At 45.3% G+C, this 15,054-nt stretch overlaps 1 protein-coding gene across 1 annotated transcript; it reads right to left on the bottom strand.

The window, feature by feature from the left end:
• Positions 1 to 236: 236 nt before the first annotated feature.
• trappc11 (trafficking protein particle complex 11) lies at positions 237 to 14,674 on the bottom strand. Its single transcript, XM_031319556.2, has 30 exons — positions 14,307 to 14,674; positions 13,356 to 13,584; positions 13,037 to 13,206; positions 12,033 to 12,103; positions 11,666 to 11,780; positions 10,764 to 10,863; positions 10,612 to 10,685; positions 10,212 to 10,308; positions 9,943 to 10,076; positions 9,510 to 9,651; positions 9,169 to 9,262; positions 8,884 to 8,963; positions 7,288 to 7,366; positions 6,854 to 6,908; positions 6,591 to 6,736; positions 5,913 to 5,974; positions 5,570 to 5,702; positions 4,956 to 5,086; positions 3,979 to 4,104; positions 3,695 to 3,891; positions 3,465 to 3,613; positions 2,970 to 3,091; positions 2,266 to 2,385; positions 2,121 to 2,186; positions 1,858 to 2,014; positions 1,653 to 1,764; positions 1,423 to 1,514; positions 1,122 to 1,255; positions 688 to 855; positions 237 to 600 (listed from the first exon to the last, which is right to left on the bottom strand). The coding sequence occupies exons 2-30, from the start codon at positions 13,560 to 13,562 to the stop codon at positions 556 to 558; spliced, it is 3,378 nt and encodes a 1,125-aa protein (XP_031175416.1). The 5' UTR covers positions 13,563 to 13,584; positions 14,307 to 14,674; the 3' UTR covers positions 237 to 555.
• Between the last annotated feature and the right edge of the window lie 380 nt (positions 14,675 to 15,054).

Here is a 15,054-nt window from a genome sequence, read left to right as displayed (position 1 = left end):
TCACAGCAGATAATGTGGGTACATTCTCAGCCTGAACCATTATCTGGGACGCTTTGTGTTTTTGGACCTGATCCAGACCCGCTGTACCCCCATGTCCCCATGTTTCCAGCAATAAGTAAATGTGGTGCAATGTATTGTGTGCTTTTTTTCTTCTTCTATTTATGTACACATCTTGCCACACAATCTGTGGAAGCAGACTACAGTCTTTGTAGAACATGCACATGATTGAGCACAACTAGTACATCACTTCACTTTAATTCAACTTTCACCACATTCAGTTCTCATGTATTACACATTACCCACATCTCCTTATAATTCACATCAGATTCAGACATGATTTTCACCGTTAGATGAACATCAGTGTATCCGTTCATTCAGCTGTCATGCTCAACAGGTCCTCACATGGACTCTAAACAGAAACACTGGTGCATTTTTACAGAACAACGTGAAACAAATAGTGTTAATATTGTCATATGTGAGGAATCAAACATGTAGAACAGTCTACACGGTGTAGCTTTGTTCTAATATTTACAGTAAACAGTTTGTGTGCTCTTCTCAAGCGGCAGCAATGGAAGCGTCGTCCAGCTGTCGACCCTGAGGCTGCAGAGAAACACAAACACCGTGGTCACATTCACATTACAAAGACGGCTAACTCAGTGCGTGGACGCATTCCTGTGAGCGTGTTACCTTGACAAAGATGCGCTGTGGCAGGAAGCGTCTCAGTGTGTGTGTGTTAGTGGTCAGGCAGCGGGGCAGGCTGATGTTGAGCTGTGGTAGTGTTTGGTAACCAGCCATCAGTGGGTAGTAGTTATACAGCATCTGCTGCTCTGAGCCAGGAAGGATACGCAGACGCACCTGAACACACATGCCAACATTTTTTATTTTGAATTCCAAAATCATACCAATGTGCTAAAATCACGTAGCAAATTCTAAGTGAAGTTTTTGATTCATGTGGTTCTTTGAGGCTGGCACAGTTTGGTACGGGTTTATGAACAAAAGACCACAAAAGGTTCAGCTAAGTTAGCTCAGAAGTATTTATTAGTTGCTGATGGAAATGCAGCGACATCACTCTTTATGCCTCATTTGCCAAATGTTCATTTAAAAAGTGAGCCCAGTTGTACCTGTTTGAGTCCAGAGAACATGAAGGCATCAGACGGTTCCACAGCCATCTCCACCTCCTGCACCAGAGCTGTCCTGTTCTCTATGTGGTAACGGACTGAGAGAGACTCTCTGACTCGTCCAAAGGAGGGCAAATCTGCCCCAAAACAAAGACATCGACAAATAAACTGTTACAGGTCAAATCCATCAGGAAAATAAATGAGTGAAAATGTGTGCAAAGTAACACCTGGAAGATGAGAGACATTCATACAAAAGCATAGTAAGCCCTAAGGTGCATGTGATGTGAGCGTTCTCTGGACTGACCAGCGTGGATGTAAAGAGGGACAGACTCCAGGATGACGTGAGGGAGAGCCACTGCCGTCTGGATCAGTGGACTGTCTGCACCGGACGACTTCCTGTACAAAAAAAAAAAAAAAGGTCAGCAGCTGATCACTCATCACGGTGTGTGTGTGTGTGTGTGTGTGTGTGTGTGTGTGTGTGTGTGTGTGTGTCTGTGTGTGTTTGTGTTTGTGTGTCTGTGTGCGTGTATGTACCTCCTCCATGAAATCAGGTACTGTCCTGTAGCTACAGTGGTACTACTGTTGGTCAGTGGTGGACACCGGAGACAGAAACACTCACTGGCACACTCGTCAGTCTGCAAAACAACTGATCAGACACACACAGACGTTTATGTTTTTAAGTTCAGCTATGACTGTAAGAAGGTATGTTTGTAAGCTGAGGGCACACAGTGTTGGGTACCTTCCTGCAGTTGGGACTGCAGCTGTGCTGTGTTTGTGGTCATAGTAAGCAGCTGCAGAGAGGAGGAGGCCAGCAGGAGAGGCCAGGGAGATGAAGACAGGATGTCTGTCATCAACAGGAAGGGGATGTCCACGGCTACCCGCTCCAGTGGCTCAAACTGCACACACACACACACACACACACACACACAATTATAAGTCTAACCACTGCAGTAAATATAAAGATGATGCTGTTAATACACTGAGAAAGTGCCAGCTACAGACCTTGGTGGACACAAACTTGACTGACACCTCAAATGGGACCACCGTCTCTATGGTAACCGTCTCATCCTGAAAGACAACAGGAGAGCAGTGAAGCAGTTTTATAAATCAATCACCACGGGGCTTGCCGTCAGAGGAGCTTCTCTACCTTGTGACATTTGCAGACGATCTGACGTCCTTCCACTGAGGTATCGATGCTGTAGGCCACATGGAACAGGAACACCCGGGGTCCAGTCGACACACACTTCACATATACGCATCTCTCCAACTGCACACACACACACGCACCATAGATACTGGAGTTAGTACAGCTCACTGTGGAGAAGCTGAAATGTCGGCAGGTGTATATCTAAAAAGGGACAACTCTCTATCTGAAGGAGGTGCTTCCTAAATAATCTTGCAGTGCAGTACATGTTATGTTCCAGGAGTTTCTCTGAAAGTGTTTGAATGTGTGAGTACTAGGGTTGGGCATCGAGAACTATGATTTCAAAAATTATGATTCCAGTGGAATCGTTTATTTATTGGAATCGTTTAGAGGATTTGGTTTCAAATCCGATCACCGCTTCCCAATTTAATATGCGCAAGTTTTGGTTTCCGAAGCAGCCAGGCGCTTGTTGTGTTGCAGCCTTGGAGCACAGTAAGCAGCGCTCTAGTGTGGCTTTATTTTACATTGAAAAGGCCCTGTAAAACTGCAAACTTTCCTCTTATTTGTGAAAATAGGCATGTGACCCGTTTAACTCCACCCCTCAAAGAATTGGAATCGAGAATCGTTAAGAACCGGAATCGAAAGGAAGAATCGGAATTGGAATCAGAATTGTTAAAATCCAAACGATGCCCAACCCTGGTGAGTACCTGTTGGCCGGGGTTCAGATCTCCTAGAGGGACGTCAGGGAGCAGGGCGGGGGCCGTGTCGTCACACACCTTCGAGCAATCCAGTGTCACGTGCGTGGTCTGGCCTAGATTAGCATCCTGACCTGGACAGACCATCAGGACAAACACAAAACCACACAATGAAGGTATGCCAGATATTTCCCCATTCCTTAGGAGCGTATCTATTCCAGACACAGGAGACTAGGAGACTAGAACCTTTAATGCTGCTGTGAAAAGATTAAAGAAATGGTTCAACATCTTATTTCTGAGTGAGAGGAGATCGATAGTAATCTCACGTCTGTGTTAAGTACTTAGCATAAATACTGAAAGCGGGGGAAACAGCTAGCCTGGCTCTGAGACCTAGCAGCAGCTCTGACATCTGTACACAAACAGGAATGTAAAAATGTGTAAATATTTGTGGTCATGGTGGGAGTTTCCTGCTGTAACACTGGTTCTGCTGTACTTGTATCAGTGTACCTGGTTTGAGGCCAGCTGTCAGTTTGACATCCCTTGCCACGCCCCCCTCCTGTGATTGGATAGTGAGGCTGATGCAGTACATTTCATTGTTAAGTGCAGGAGGCTGGTGGCTCAGCTGAACGGAGATCTTTGGGACTCTGGAGATGATCCTGAACGACACACAGGAGCATACACGCTAAGAAAATGTGCTGCTGTACAAAGGGACAGTTAGTGTGTGAACAAGGCCTTACATGGTGCTGGGCTGTATGCTCAGGCTGTCCCAGTCCAGCTCCTGACGTGCCTCGACAGCCCGCCCACATCGCCGTGATGACCTGCTAGCCAGCAAGGCTTCATGCGTAGAGGCCGCATCGCCACCCGCCCCTCTCCAGCCCACAAACACACAGCGACCGCCGCCGTCACTGCCCAGCATCAGCTCGATGCCTGTCATCTGACACCCAGCAACACACAGTCAGTAACCCTGTCTTTGCTTCACACACACACACACACACACACACACACACTCTCTCTCTCTCACCTCGATTTTCTTGCCAACGTCTTCAGTCTTCGCTACAAAGCTGAAGTTGTAGCATTTGGTTTTTCCTGGCAACAGGCTCATACTCTCCTGACCTACAGACTCCACCACACACCACTGGTTGTACTCCTACAGACAGACATACACACACACACACACACACACACACACACGTTAGAAAGCTCAGGGTGTTTTCACCCTCATAGTTTACTCTGGTCCGAATCAGTTGACGAGTTTTTAAACTTGGTTCGGTTTCTTCTCACAAGGAGAAAAATCCAAGCAAACCTAGACGCAACACTACCAGCTCTTATTGGTCAGATGTGTCTGGGGCGGGAGCAAGAAAGTAAAAACAGGAAGAAGGTCCTGTGTTCTGGACGTCTCCATGGTCAAACCAGCTCATCTCATTTCAATAATTTTTCCAGACAGTGTTTCTACGTCTGCTCTGCTCACCGAGACTTGGCTCAGCTCTGCAGGCGTCTATGTACGTCAGTCTTTTTCTGTGAGAGAAACATTGAAGCTGCTACAGTTTGCTGCTCTGCCGCATCGCAGATTGTAAAGCACACCTGAATACAGGAGTTGTTTAGCTCAGACTTGCAGAGTACCCTTGGTGGTTGGGTCGGTTGGTTTAGTCTGCACCCGAGTGTGACTGCTGTGTTCACACCTGCACAAACAAACCGCACCAATGGAGTCAAATGCTGTAATGAGGCAGGTGTGAACACCTGAGGAACCCACTGGTTTTTATTCCCAGGACTGGATGTGATATTTGTGAAAAGTAATTCCTACCTGCTGTTTACCGAAAAGCAAGTCTGACAAATGATAAAATCGAACTGCTGCTTCATTTCTTCATCAACACCATAACACATCTACAACTGCTGGGACACACCAGGATCTACTATTATTAGATTCAACCAGAAATAAAAGTTGTTTAAAGACTCCTTCTCATGATGCCGTGTTTAGTGAATATCAGGAGAAAGAAGTACCTGGTTACTGAGGCTCACGGACAGCTTGTTGAAGGACACGGGGTGAGGACAGTCGGCTCGGAGGAAAACCTGGAGTTGGATGGGCTGGTCAACATGGAAACTGGGAGACTGGAACTTGGCCTTACACTGAACTGGAGTCAAAGAGAGAGAGAGAGGAAACATCCTCAACAATCATTACAACATATAGAGTCCTCACTGGAAACGTGTGCCACACTGAACATTGATTTATATTATTCATTATTCATTATCAGCCTCATGCTTGAAGCTTTGGATGCTTTCATTACAACATTTAAAGAAATGATCCAGCAGTTTTAGAGATAAGATAAGACAAACGTTTACTGTCATTGCACAGAAACCCATACAATGAAATTGTCAGTGCCACAACTGAAGGTGCATTATAGAAAAAAACAAGATAGACAATAAATAGCTACAAACAAGAATAATTTAAGACATAAAAACACTTGGGATGGGACAGGAAAAATATTGCACATGATGTATGATCATGTGTCCTAAGTGTCCTAAAGACACTACATTTATCTGCGCTGTCTGCGTACATGAAGAACATGGAGGAGAGTAGGAGTGTGAACAGTTGGAGTGAGAGTGTGATTACTGACTGAATGGGATGTAGTCCTGCACTTCTATAGTGAACTCATTAGAGCCGGCCAAAGCCATGCGGTCGTTCCAGAGCGCCCTGGCTGCAGTGACGGAGGCCGGGTCACACTCCGGCTCGGCCTCAGGGACCTCGTTCTGAAAACAGGAAGACAGTTAGAGCGCGCTGGTCCCTGCTGTGTGACCGCCTAACGTGGGACTAACGTCACTGTGCAGCCACACAATGCATTCTATATATTACTGTTATGGCTGCCCTGCCATGGTCAATCACACCTCTCTGCACACAGTAACAGCTGGACGAGGCTCAGTGCCATGCTAGCTCTTTGAGGCTGCAGTCCTTCTACTCACCTTCAGGACTTTGATGAGATTCTTCTCAATCCTCAACTTCTGCTCCTCCTTCAAGGTTGAAGCTGGAAGACAAGAAGACTAAGACATTACCTCTTCTACCATTATTATCAGAACGGTTTCTGTGGTTCTGTACTGAAAGGTCTTGTGTTTTAAACATCTTGCTATAATTATTAGTTTTAAACTTAGCAAACAATCAGATGGCAGAGCATCACAAATAAGTTGTCGGCCTGTGGGCTGGAGCCTTGACACTTGTTCAGTTGAGGGACAGGGAGGAACATGAACTCAGTCAACATTTAAAGTTTTACAGGACCAAGAGAAGGACTCCTACTTGAATCATTGTTCTTGTGTGTTTGAGTGTAAGGTTCAACTAGTACAGGACTCCTAATGACTAATCTCATCTTTGCGCTGTAGAAACATCATGGGGAAGCATTGTTGTATGATATGGACATGTTATTGTATTATACAGCCATATTGCCTCGTAGTCACTCTTACACTTTGCTGCCAAAAACAAAACTGGTCCGGTTAGAAAGGGGACAATGTCATTGGAACGAAACCTGGGGAATAATAATGAAAAGTTGTGGAATCTTACTCAAAATATCCCAGAATTCAATTAAAATGGACAGTTTGCATCATCATCCCTGATTGGCTAAGGCTGGCTGAGTGTAGCGTGCTCCTCACCTCTGCCCAGCAGCTCCATGCAGTATATCATGTAGTCTCTAACACTGGCCATCAGGTAGGCACAGCGCAGAGCCGTGCTCACTATGGCTGTCAGCAGGCCCCACCAGCGCTCGGTGCGATAGTCACACATCACATAGTCCAACAGCCTGAGAACGAACGAACACACACACACACACACACACACACACTTAGATATCCTACTGACAAAGGAAACAATCTCCCTGGAACTGGCTGAAAAATGGTGCAGCGTGTGTTTGACTCACTTAAGGGCTTTAGTGTAGTCTTTAGCGTGGTAGTATTCCTCTCCCATCTGCACCACTGCGCGGGACACACACAATGTTCAGAGTCAACACAACAGAGGGCAGCCTGAATCTGAAGGAGATGCTCCTTGATGGTTGAAATAATGTTTAAAAAAGGATTCTTTGATGAGCTCGCCTCACTATGTGATGATCATATAACATTAACATAACGTCAAACAATTCCACAGCCTCAAACATGTGTACCTGATGAGTGCAGTTGTTAACATGTGAATGCTTGAAAGGGTAATGCACTGATAATCAAGCTCGCTATAAAAAAAACAATCTGTAGATTTATTCTGGAGAATAACATGTAGCGCCTTTAGTAATAATGAAATGTAGCGTTCCTCCCCTGTGGGGCCACAGGAGGCATTAAAGGACTGGAGCGCAGTGCTACTCACTGAGGTGACTCTTCATTCGAGGGCACTTGTACTTCTTGAACTGGGCCACAGCATTACTGAGAAGTGCTATTATCAGCTCCTGCAGGGGCACAGACAGAAAGAGGGAGGGCTTCACACAACAGTAACACAACGTTAGGCCGCGTTCAGACTGCCTGCGTCGGCCATCTGAAAACACAGGGCTTTCCATTCATTTTGAATGGGGATAGTGCGTTTAGGCTGCGGCAGGGGTTGCCACACGGGGAGACACTCAAAAGTTGCGGCAAAAAGTTGAGACCGACTCAACTTTTGGAGAAACGCAACCCCACGTCACGCTGCGGTGGCCAATCATGTAACCGGAGATCGGACTTGTCGATGTGTTTTGAGGCGGTGTGAGAGTCCCGTACAGAAAACAGGAAACATTACTGCCTCTATAGCTGCCACAAGAAAGTTTTAACGCCAAGCACTGAACTGCCCGGGAGTTTGTGTAAAAGCTGAATGATTCCGGCAACAACAAAGCCCTCGCTATGTCTCGCTCGTCTCTTTTCTTTCTCTCTCTCGCTCCCGTGAAATGAAGCTGCCTTCAAGCGCGGTCGGAAACGTCGAAATCCATAACAATCTGACGGAAAACAGTAACTGTGAAATATAAAGTGTACTTGTGCTCCGTTTGGGGGGGGGGGGGCGGTAAAGAACACAACAGGATGTCACACAAATAGGCCGTTTCATTGACACTCCCCCCGCCGCACCACCCTGCGGAAAATCGCTCAATCACTTTTTTTTGTGCGAATTCCCCGTTACTGGGAAGTGCTAAATCTAATGAGTTCATCCTTGCATCCAAGTGGACGTTTGCTCCAAATGTGAAGAGACTCCCTCCAGGTGTTCCTGAGGTACCGCGGTCACGAGAATGGGAGGGGCAACCTGAAAAGCTAATGGCTCCGACACTGTGGCAGTCTCAGATGGTAATTACACAGAAACAGGGATTGTCTCAGGCTACAGCTACTATTTAACAAACTTAACTGAACACAAAAGGCACCATAAAAAAAAAGGATGACGTAGACACCCAGAGTCACAGGGTCTTATCAGTCCCGACGTGTCCTTCCCTGATTGGTCATGCCCCTATCACGTGACCCTTTTATGGAAGAAAACAGACGTGACTACCGGAGGTTAATTCAACATGGATAACGAGTCACAGCTGTTTGTGCCCTTGTTGTCGGTGCTAGCATCTGCTGTGCAGTTAAACTCAGCATTTTATAATGCTACCACTGTCTACATGTGCAGTAGGCCACATATTATAATCAGCCCTACACTGTGTTTACACCAGCACACGCATAACCAGTGCACGTGAATGGTCTGTGACATATTTATATATATTTAATGCGTGTTAGTATGGACGGAGATTAGTTCTGAAACAGTGCTAAAACGCTTGTAAAGACAGAGAAAACGTGTGGACGTAATGTCATTTAATACAAATCAAACCCATCAGAATACTTTGAAAGATGCTATAATCACATATTAATTATTGAACTAGTGGTTTAAAGTGGCATAGCTGCTGCCTTAAAGCAAATGGGACAATGAATCAGCGAGCTAGGATACAGCTGTGTATTAAGTGAGTGTTCTCACAGAATGTGGAACGTCTCTCTCTTTAATCTGCAGCGCCACAATCCCCGTCTTCTCCTTCTCTGCATCTGGAGGGTCAATACCTGCAAATACAAAGCCATATTTTACTCCCACAACACTGCTTCTTTATTATTTTCTTCATTAATGCTCATATATATATATATATATATATATATATATATATATATATATATATATTATATATATATATATATATATATATATATATATATATGTGTGTGTGTGTGTGTGTGTGTGTGTGTGTGTGTGTGTGTGTGTGTGTCATACTCTGGTGTCCTTGTCTCCATGGTCTCTGGCCATAGAAGTCCAGTCCGCCACTCTGGGTGTCCCCTGGTTCGGGGGAGGGATAACTCGCTCCAGCCTAAGGCAACCAACCAATCAAATTAAACCATTGAGTGGTGCTTTTGAGTGAAATAGTACCTACAGGCTTCCCAAAAGAAACTGTTTTTCAGTCTGGTTTAAGCCGGGGAATATTATCGGTTACAGGATTATATTAAGACCAGTAGGAGCACTTATTTGTACTAGAACAGAGAAGGGGGGGTTTTGATTTGTTACTGAACTATGTGTGTCACTTAGAGAGGTAGTAAGAGTGGCTGTAGCATCATCACCTGACAGAGCTGCTGAGCCAGGGTCTTTCTGTCCTGGCTGTAACAGGCAGCCTGCTGGTAGTAGAAACCAGGGTTCTGGGTCTGGATGGCTGTCAGACCCAACTTTATTGCTTCATCAAACAGCTCCCCAAACGACTGGAACCTGTTAGGAAAACAGTGGGCCATTATACAGCTGGTCATCAGGGATAGAGATCAGCTTTCTGAAAACTACAGCCATCTAACCGCTGAAGAGCAGAGCTGCTGCTGCAGGGCTCGGGTCCATCATGACAACAAGCCTCAGAAAGGTCTCAAAACTCTTCATGTTGTAGGAAAATTCTGTCACACAGCCAAGCAAACGATTTACTTTTTTTTTTTTAATAATTCTACCATTTCTACTATTGTGAATCACTTCAACATGCTACATGCAGGGTGTGTGTAGAAGCGTGTATCTCACTGTTTGGACATCCATGCGGCGTGCTCAAACGCCAGTTCAGCACTGCCGATCTTCTTCTTACACAGGTCAATGTGCTTCCTGAACTGGGCTATAGCATCCAGAGGAGTGTTGTGCTGGAAACACAGACGGCAGATCTGAAGAGACACAAAGAGGGAGAAGGAGAGAGAAGTGAAAGGTGGTCAATAACGACAGACTTGCATCTGCTTTAGGCTGCCTCTGTAACGTTGATCATTTAAAGGCAAGAGACAGGGAGACGGACAGAAAAGTACCTTATAGTTGATGAATCCAGCCATAGTTTTGATCTCCAGCATGTTGGTCTCGTGGGCCCTGAGCTCATGAACCAGACTGTATGCAGTCCTGTAGTACCTACAGACACAAACCAAATCAGTGGAAGAGAAAGAGCTAGAGTGCAGTGTGCAGCTCTACATGTGTCTACGTATACTTACAGCATTATTTAACATGCTATGCTCAGGCAAGAAGCCACAGGATGTCTCCTCTAATCCTGACAGTTAACGAGTAATAAAAACATCCCTCTTTTCCACACATTTTGAATACAATACATTTTCCTGATGGGATTTGTTAACTTTAACCTGCTGATGGGGAAATTATCTGTCTCGTTATCACAACAAACTATTATCTTCTCCATGATGGATACAGGCTGAGACTTACTTGAGAGCGTTCTGGGTGTCCTGTTTCAGCTCACTGAAGAAGGCGATTTTAAACTGGTGTCTGACAAACAGCAGCTGGGAGAAGAGGAGAGTGTGAGGAGAGCAGCTCCATCTGTTTCAAACTGTAGTTGGACTCCATTCCTTTCTTCCTACCTGATGTGTTGTCTTGTTGAGGAACTCTTTATGCGATTTGACTCGACGGATCTCAGTGTAGTAGTATGTCTGAGCATGTTCGTAGAAAGCATTCTCCAATCTACAGAATCACGGGGAAGAACACAGTCTGTGTGTAGGACCGCACCTCATTAACAGGGCTGTACATTTCCAATGTATATATCACTATCACCCCATTAACACCTGGAATGATAACGCGTCTCCTATCCAGATTGTATCTAGATGTGATGTAACCTGATTACATTTACACCTGGTATTATTAACGTGTCTCCAGTGTCCACACTGAGATCTGATGGCTCTGTCCAGCTCAAACAGCCGAATGTCCTCCTTTTCCTCTGCATCTGGCTGCTGCTGCACACAGCGCAGCGTGGACAGACATGTTGCAGAGGTCTGCCATTTGAAATGCAGTTTGGGAACGTTCTGGAGATGCACCGTGCACCGGCCCCAGCTACCAGCAGCGATGCCACACCGTGCTGCACTGTGGTTCTCTATCGGACTTTTCTCTTGTTGCTGCACGGACATGTTCTTGGTGTGTGGGCTGAAAGGTGTGCGCTCCTCAGCGCTCGGAGCTGTTGCAGGCTGCTGCTGCTGGTATGTGGATTGAAAACTCATTTGCATTTACACTGTGGTCACAACGCAACCCTGACCACCTGTGGAGAAGGTTTGACCGACTGGATTACAAACCTTCCTCAATGCATTTTGGGTGCACTGACACCTGGACTTTCATGTGGTCACACTATCTGATTGCAATTCGATCACCCAAAACACACTTTAAAAAAACTTCAATTACATTAAACTGGATGTCATTTGGACCATTAAATTGCAAAATATCTTTGTATGTATAAAACTAGGTATCTCTAAGGCATTAGTGAATTGGTAACTACCTTATAATGTAGCCCACTAAGTGGTCGGTGTGTGGCAGCACGAAGAGACTCTTGCCAGACAGATCACAGGCGTTACAAAGAGCTGCAGCTCTCTCTGATGCCACCAGGTCCTCTCCTGTTCAGACGAGACGATACGGGACGTTTTGGCAGGGCAAAGAAACAGACAGCAGATTGCTAAGGTTGGCTCTAACAGCAGATGGAAAGAAGCTGCCTAACATCTACAGCTAGTTTGGTTGACAGATAGAAAACTTGATTATAAAATGTACAACACCATTTGTACTGCTGCCAGTCACGAAGAGAGACAGGGATATACTGGAGACACTCCTTAAGACACATGTGCATAAGCTATTAGAGTAGAGATGTTTACCTGGAGGCAGAGGAGTTTTCTTCTGGATCAGAACCACAGCCACCTTGGTGTTCCTTCCCTGAAGACTGGTCCTAAAGACACACAAACACAACATGAGTGCAGATGGAAGTCTGGAGCCTGGAGGCGGCGGCACATACAGAGTAATAGCTCCCATGAACTTTGCTACATTTAGTCTTCATTCGTTGTCTTTTCGCCTGCTGAACGAGTAGTTTATTAACTGCACAAATACATGGTTACATGAGCAGTACACAAAGTGCCGTCAGCCAACCTGCTCACTCACTCACAGCTCAGTGTGGCTTCTTATTCTGGCTCTCTGATTGGTTACACGGTATGTCAGTCTACCTGATATCCCAATACCTTGACAGGCAGGGAGGGGGGAGAGAGCACAGCGCCGCCGTGTTAATATGAATCCCACTGTGACAGTGTTTGTGTAATTACTCTCACTGCCAGAGGGGGGAGACAGACTAAAGGTTCACACTTCAGCTTTAAGATGCCAGCCCAAATATCTGCCAAGAGAACTCACCGGTGCTTCTGTTACATTCCTCCTGACGCAAATACAAAACATGCAGTACCGTTTTTGTTTTTACTTGTATAGCATAAAGGGACTACAACTAACCCCGTGTTGTACAATGACAATAAATGCACATCGCAGATGAATTTGACTGCAGTTACGTTTCTGCTTGGTGTGTTAAGGAGCTGATCTGCAGGATGGATCAAGTTTAGAAATGCTTTCACTACTAAAGTCACTGAAGAATACTTGAACAAGTTTTAGAAAATGGAAATAGCAACTATTATTTTATAAACGACGTAATAGGTGGAAAAGGATTATGGTAGTAATGGTTACGGAGGTTTTAGTCAAAGTGAAAAACAGATGCTGAAAATCCATGTGACGGGTTGTATCTGATGACAAACCAACCAGCAGGACTGATACATAAAGAAATGTTGAGTGAACCCCTGGTCACCCAATAAAAGCTTTTCTCGAGGCAAATAAAATGTCCACCTACCTGACAATCTCCACCTTAGTTGCACATTCAGATTGTTTCTCTTTCCACTGTGGGTCGTCCCAGTCCAGCTCGTAGAACAGAACAACCAGAGCTGGTACCAGGTTCAGATGTTTGTTCATCCAGCCTGTTTTCAGGATGCCTTTGGGGATGTACCACTCATAGGACGTTCGCTAGACAGAGAGATAAACTGTTATATATAACGTTACTGCACAGACGGCAGCACTGAGCTCACACGAAGACAAGTGAGTAATGCAAGCTGAAACTGTGTTCCTGTCATAGGTTGACGGAATTCCAGATCTCTCCATGACCAGCTGCTCACCTTAGTGCGACACTTGGGGTATTCATGGTCTCCTGGGAGGACTTTGAAAGAGATAGGGACTCGGTCAGCTCGCCGGTTGGCGCAGAAGGCGTCCCAAATGGCCCGGTGTACGGCATTGTAAACCACGTCCAGACCGGTCAAAGCCACGAAGGCCATGGGCCGACAACACAGCTCTGGAGGAAGCTCCCACTGGGAACCTGCCATCATGGTGCTCTAACAACGGACACACCTACACAGGACAGAGAACCATCACTGACACACCTACACAGGACAGAGCAACAACACTGACACACCTACACAGGACAGAGAACCATCACTGACACACCTACACAGGACAGAGCAACAACACTGACACACCTACACAGGACAGAGCAACAACACTGACACACCTACACAGGACAGAGCAACATCACTGACACAACTACACAGGACAGAGCAGCATCACTGACACAAATACACAGGACAGAGCAGCATCATTGCAGCACAGACATCTTTAAAGGATTCTCTGTACTTGATACCCGAGTGCAGCAGGTTAAAAGGCATCTTAAATAAGTGGTAATGCGCAGACATCTTATATCAATATTTTATATTGGGTTTCTGTGAATTTACTCAAAATCAATTGCGTGCAGGAAGTCATCGATTACAGACACAGCTAGACAGACAGCCTTAATGGACCTGCAGGTCACATGACTTGTCACTCAGTTAGCTCAGTTGAGCTAAGAGCTAACAGTTCACTTGTTTACACCCTGCAGACCGCTGAGCTTTACACGTTTCATGACATGACACCTCAGTTAGCACATCTCTTCATATACACATCTAACGTTACTGTAGTTACAGTTGAAAAGAGGCTGCCACATTTCATAGTTATTATTTTCAAGACGAAAGCGGAAGTGAGATAACCTAACGCGGCTAACGCTATTAGCATTAACAAAACGTTAAAGAACAACATACCTGAATTGCATTACTTGAGGTGAACTGGTGACGGGTAGTTTGGTTGAGTTAGCTAGCTAGCTGTAGCTAACGTTAATGTTACTTCGCAAGCTGTTAGCAGAGCAGTGGTCTGTCTATCAAGGCTAACAGCCAACGTTAGCTAAGTTAACGTTATATATAGCTAGGTAACGTTAGTGGGTGAGGTGGCGAATTTAACTAACAAATCAACGCCACAAAACTTTCAGTTTTAGGCTGCCTGGCCTCGTGTTAATCACCGAAGTGTCAAACCCGACAGGACACAAAATAATAAGAGCTAATTTAGCAGCTGTCTATGGTACACAACTAACTAGCTGTTAGCTTCCAGTGGCGGAAGGTCCTTGAATAGCACTTCCGGTTTGGCTTTTCAAAGTTAAGTGCTACCTTACAAACTACATTAGCCCGGTTACACTGGATGCGTCGCGCGAGCGTGTCAGCCGCGTGGCGTGTCTGTTTTTATTTCGGCTCCCATGTTAACAGGTTAGAGCTTACACACTGCCTGCGTGAGACGCGCCTGAGACGCATGCCTGCTAGAAATAGAACCGACGCCTATTTTTCACGCGAGACGCGAGCGTGTTGAAAGCGTTTCCATGCAAAATAGAATAGGAAAATATGTTTACATGTCATTTAGACACGAATGCATATTAATAAATGACATATTGATGTTTGAAAGTCTCTAGGTTTTGACATCAATGTAGATATAAATGTAATAAAAAAAATTCAGAGAAAAGAT

Source organism: Sander lucioperca, chromosome 1 (assembly GCF_008315115.2).
Source record: "Sander lucioperca isolate FBNREF2018 chromosome 1, SLUC_FBN_1.2, whole genome shotgun sequence".
NCBI classification, from domain to species: domain Eukaryota; kingdom Metazoa; phylum Chordata; class Actinopteri; order Perciformes; family Percidae; genus Sander; species Sander lucioperca.
This window is presented reverse-complemented; position numbering and strand designations above follow the sequence as displayed.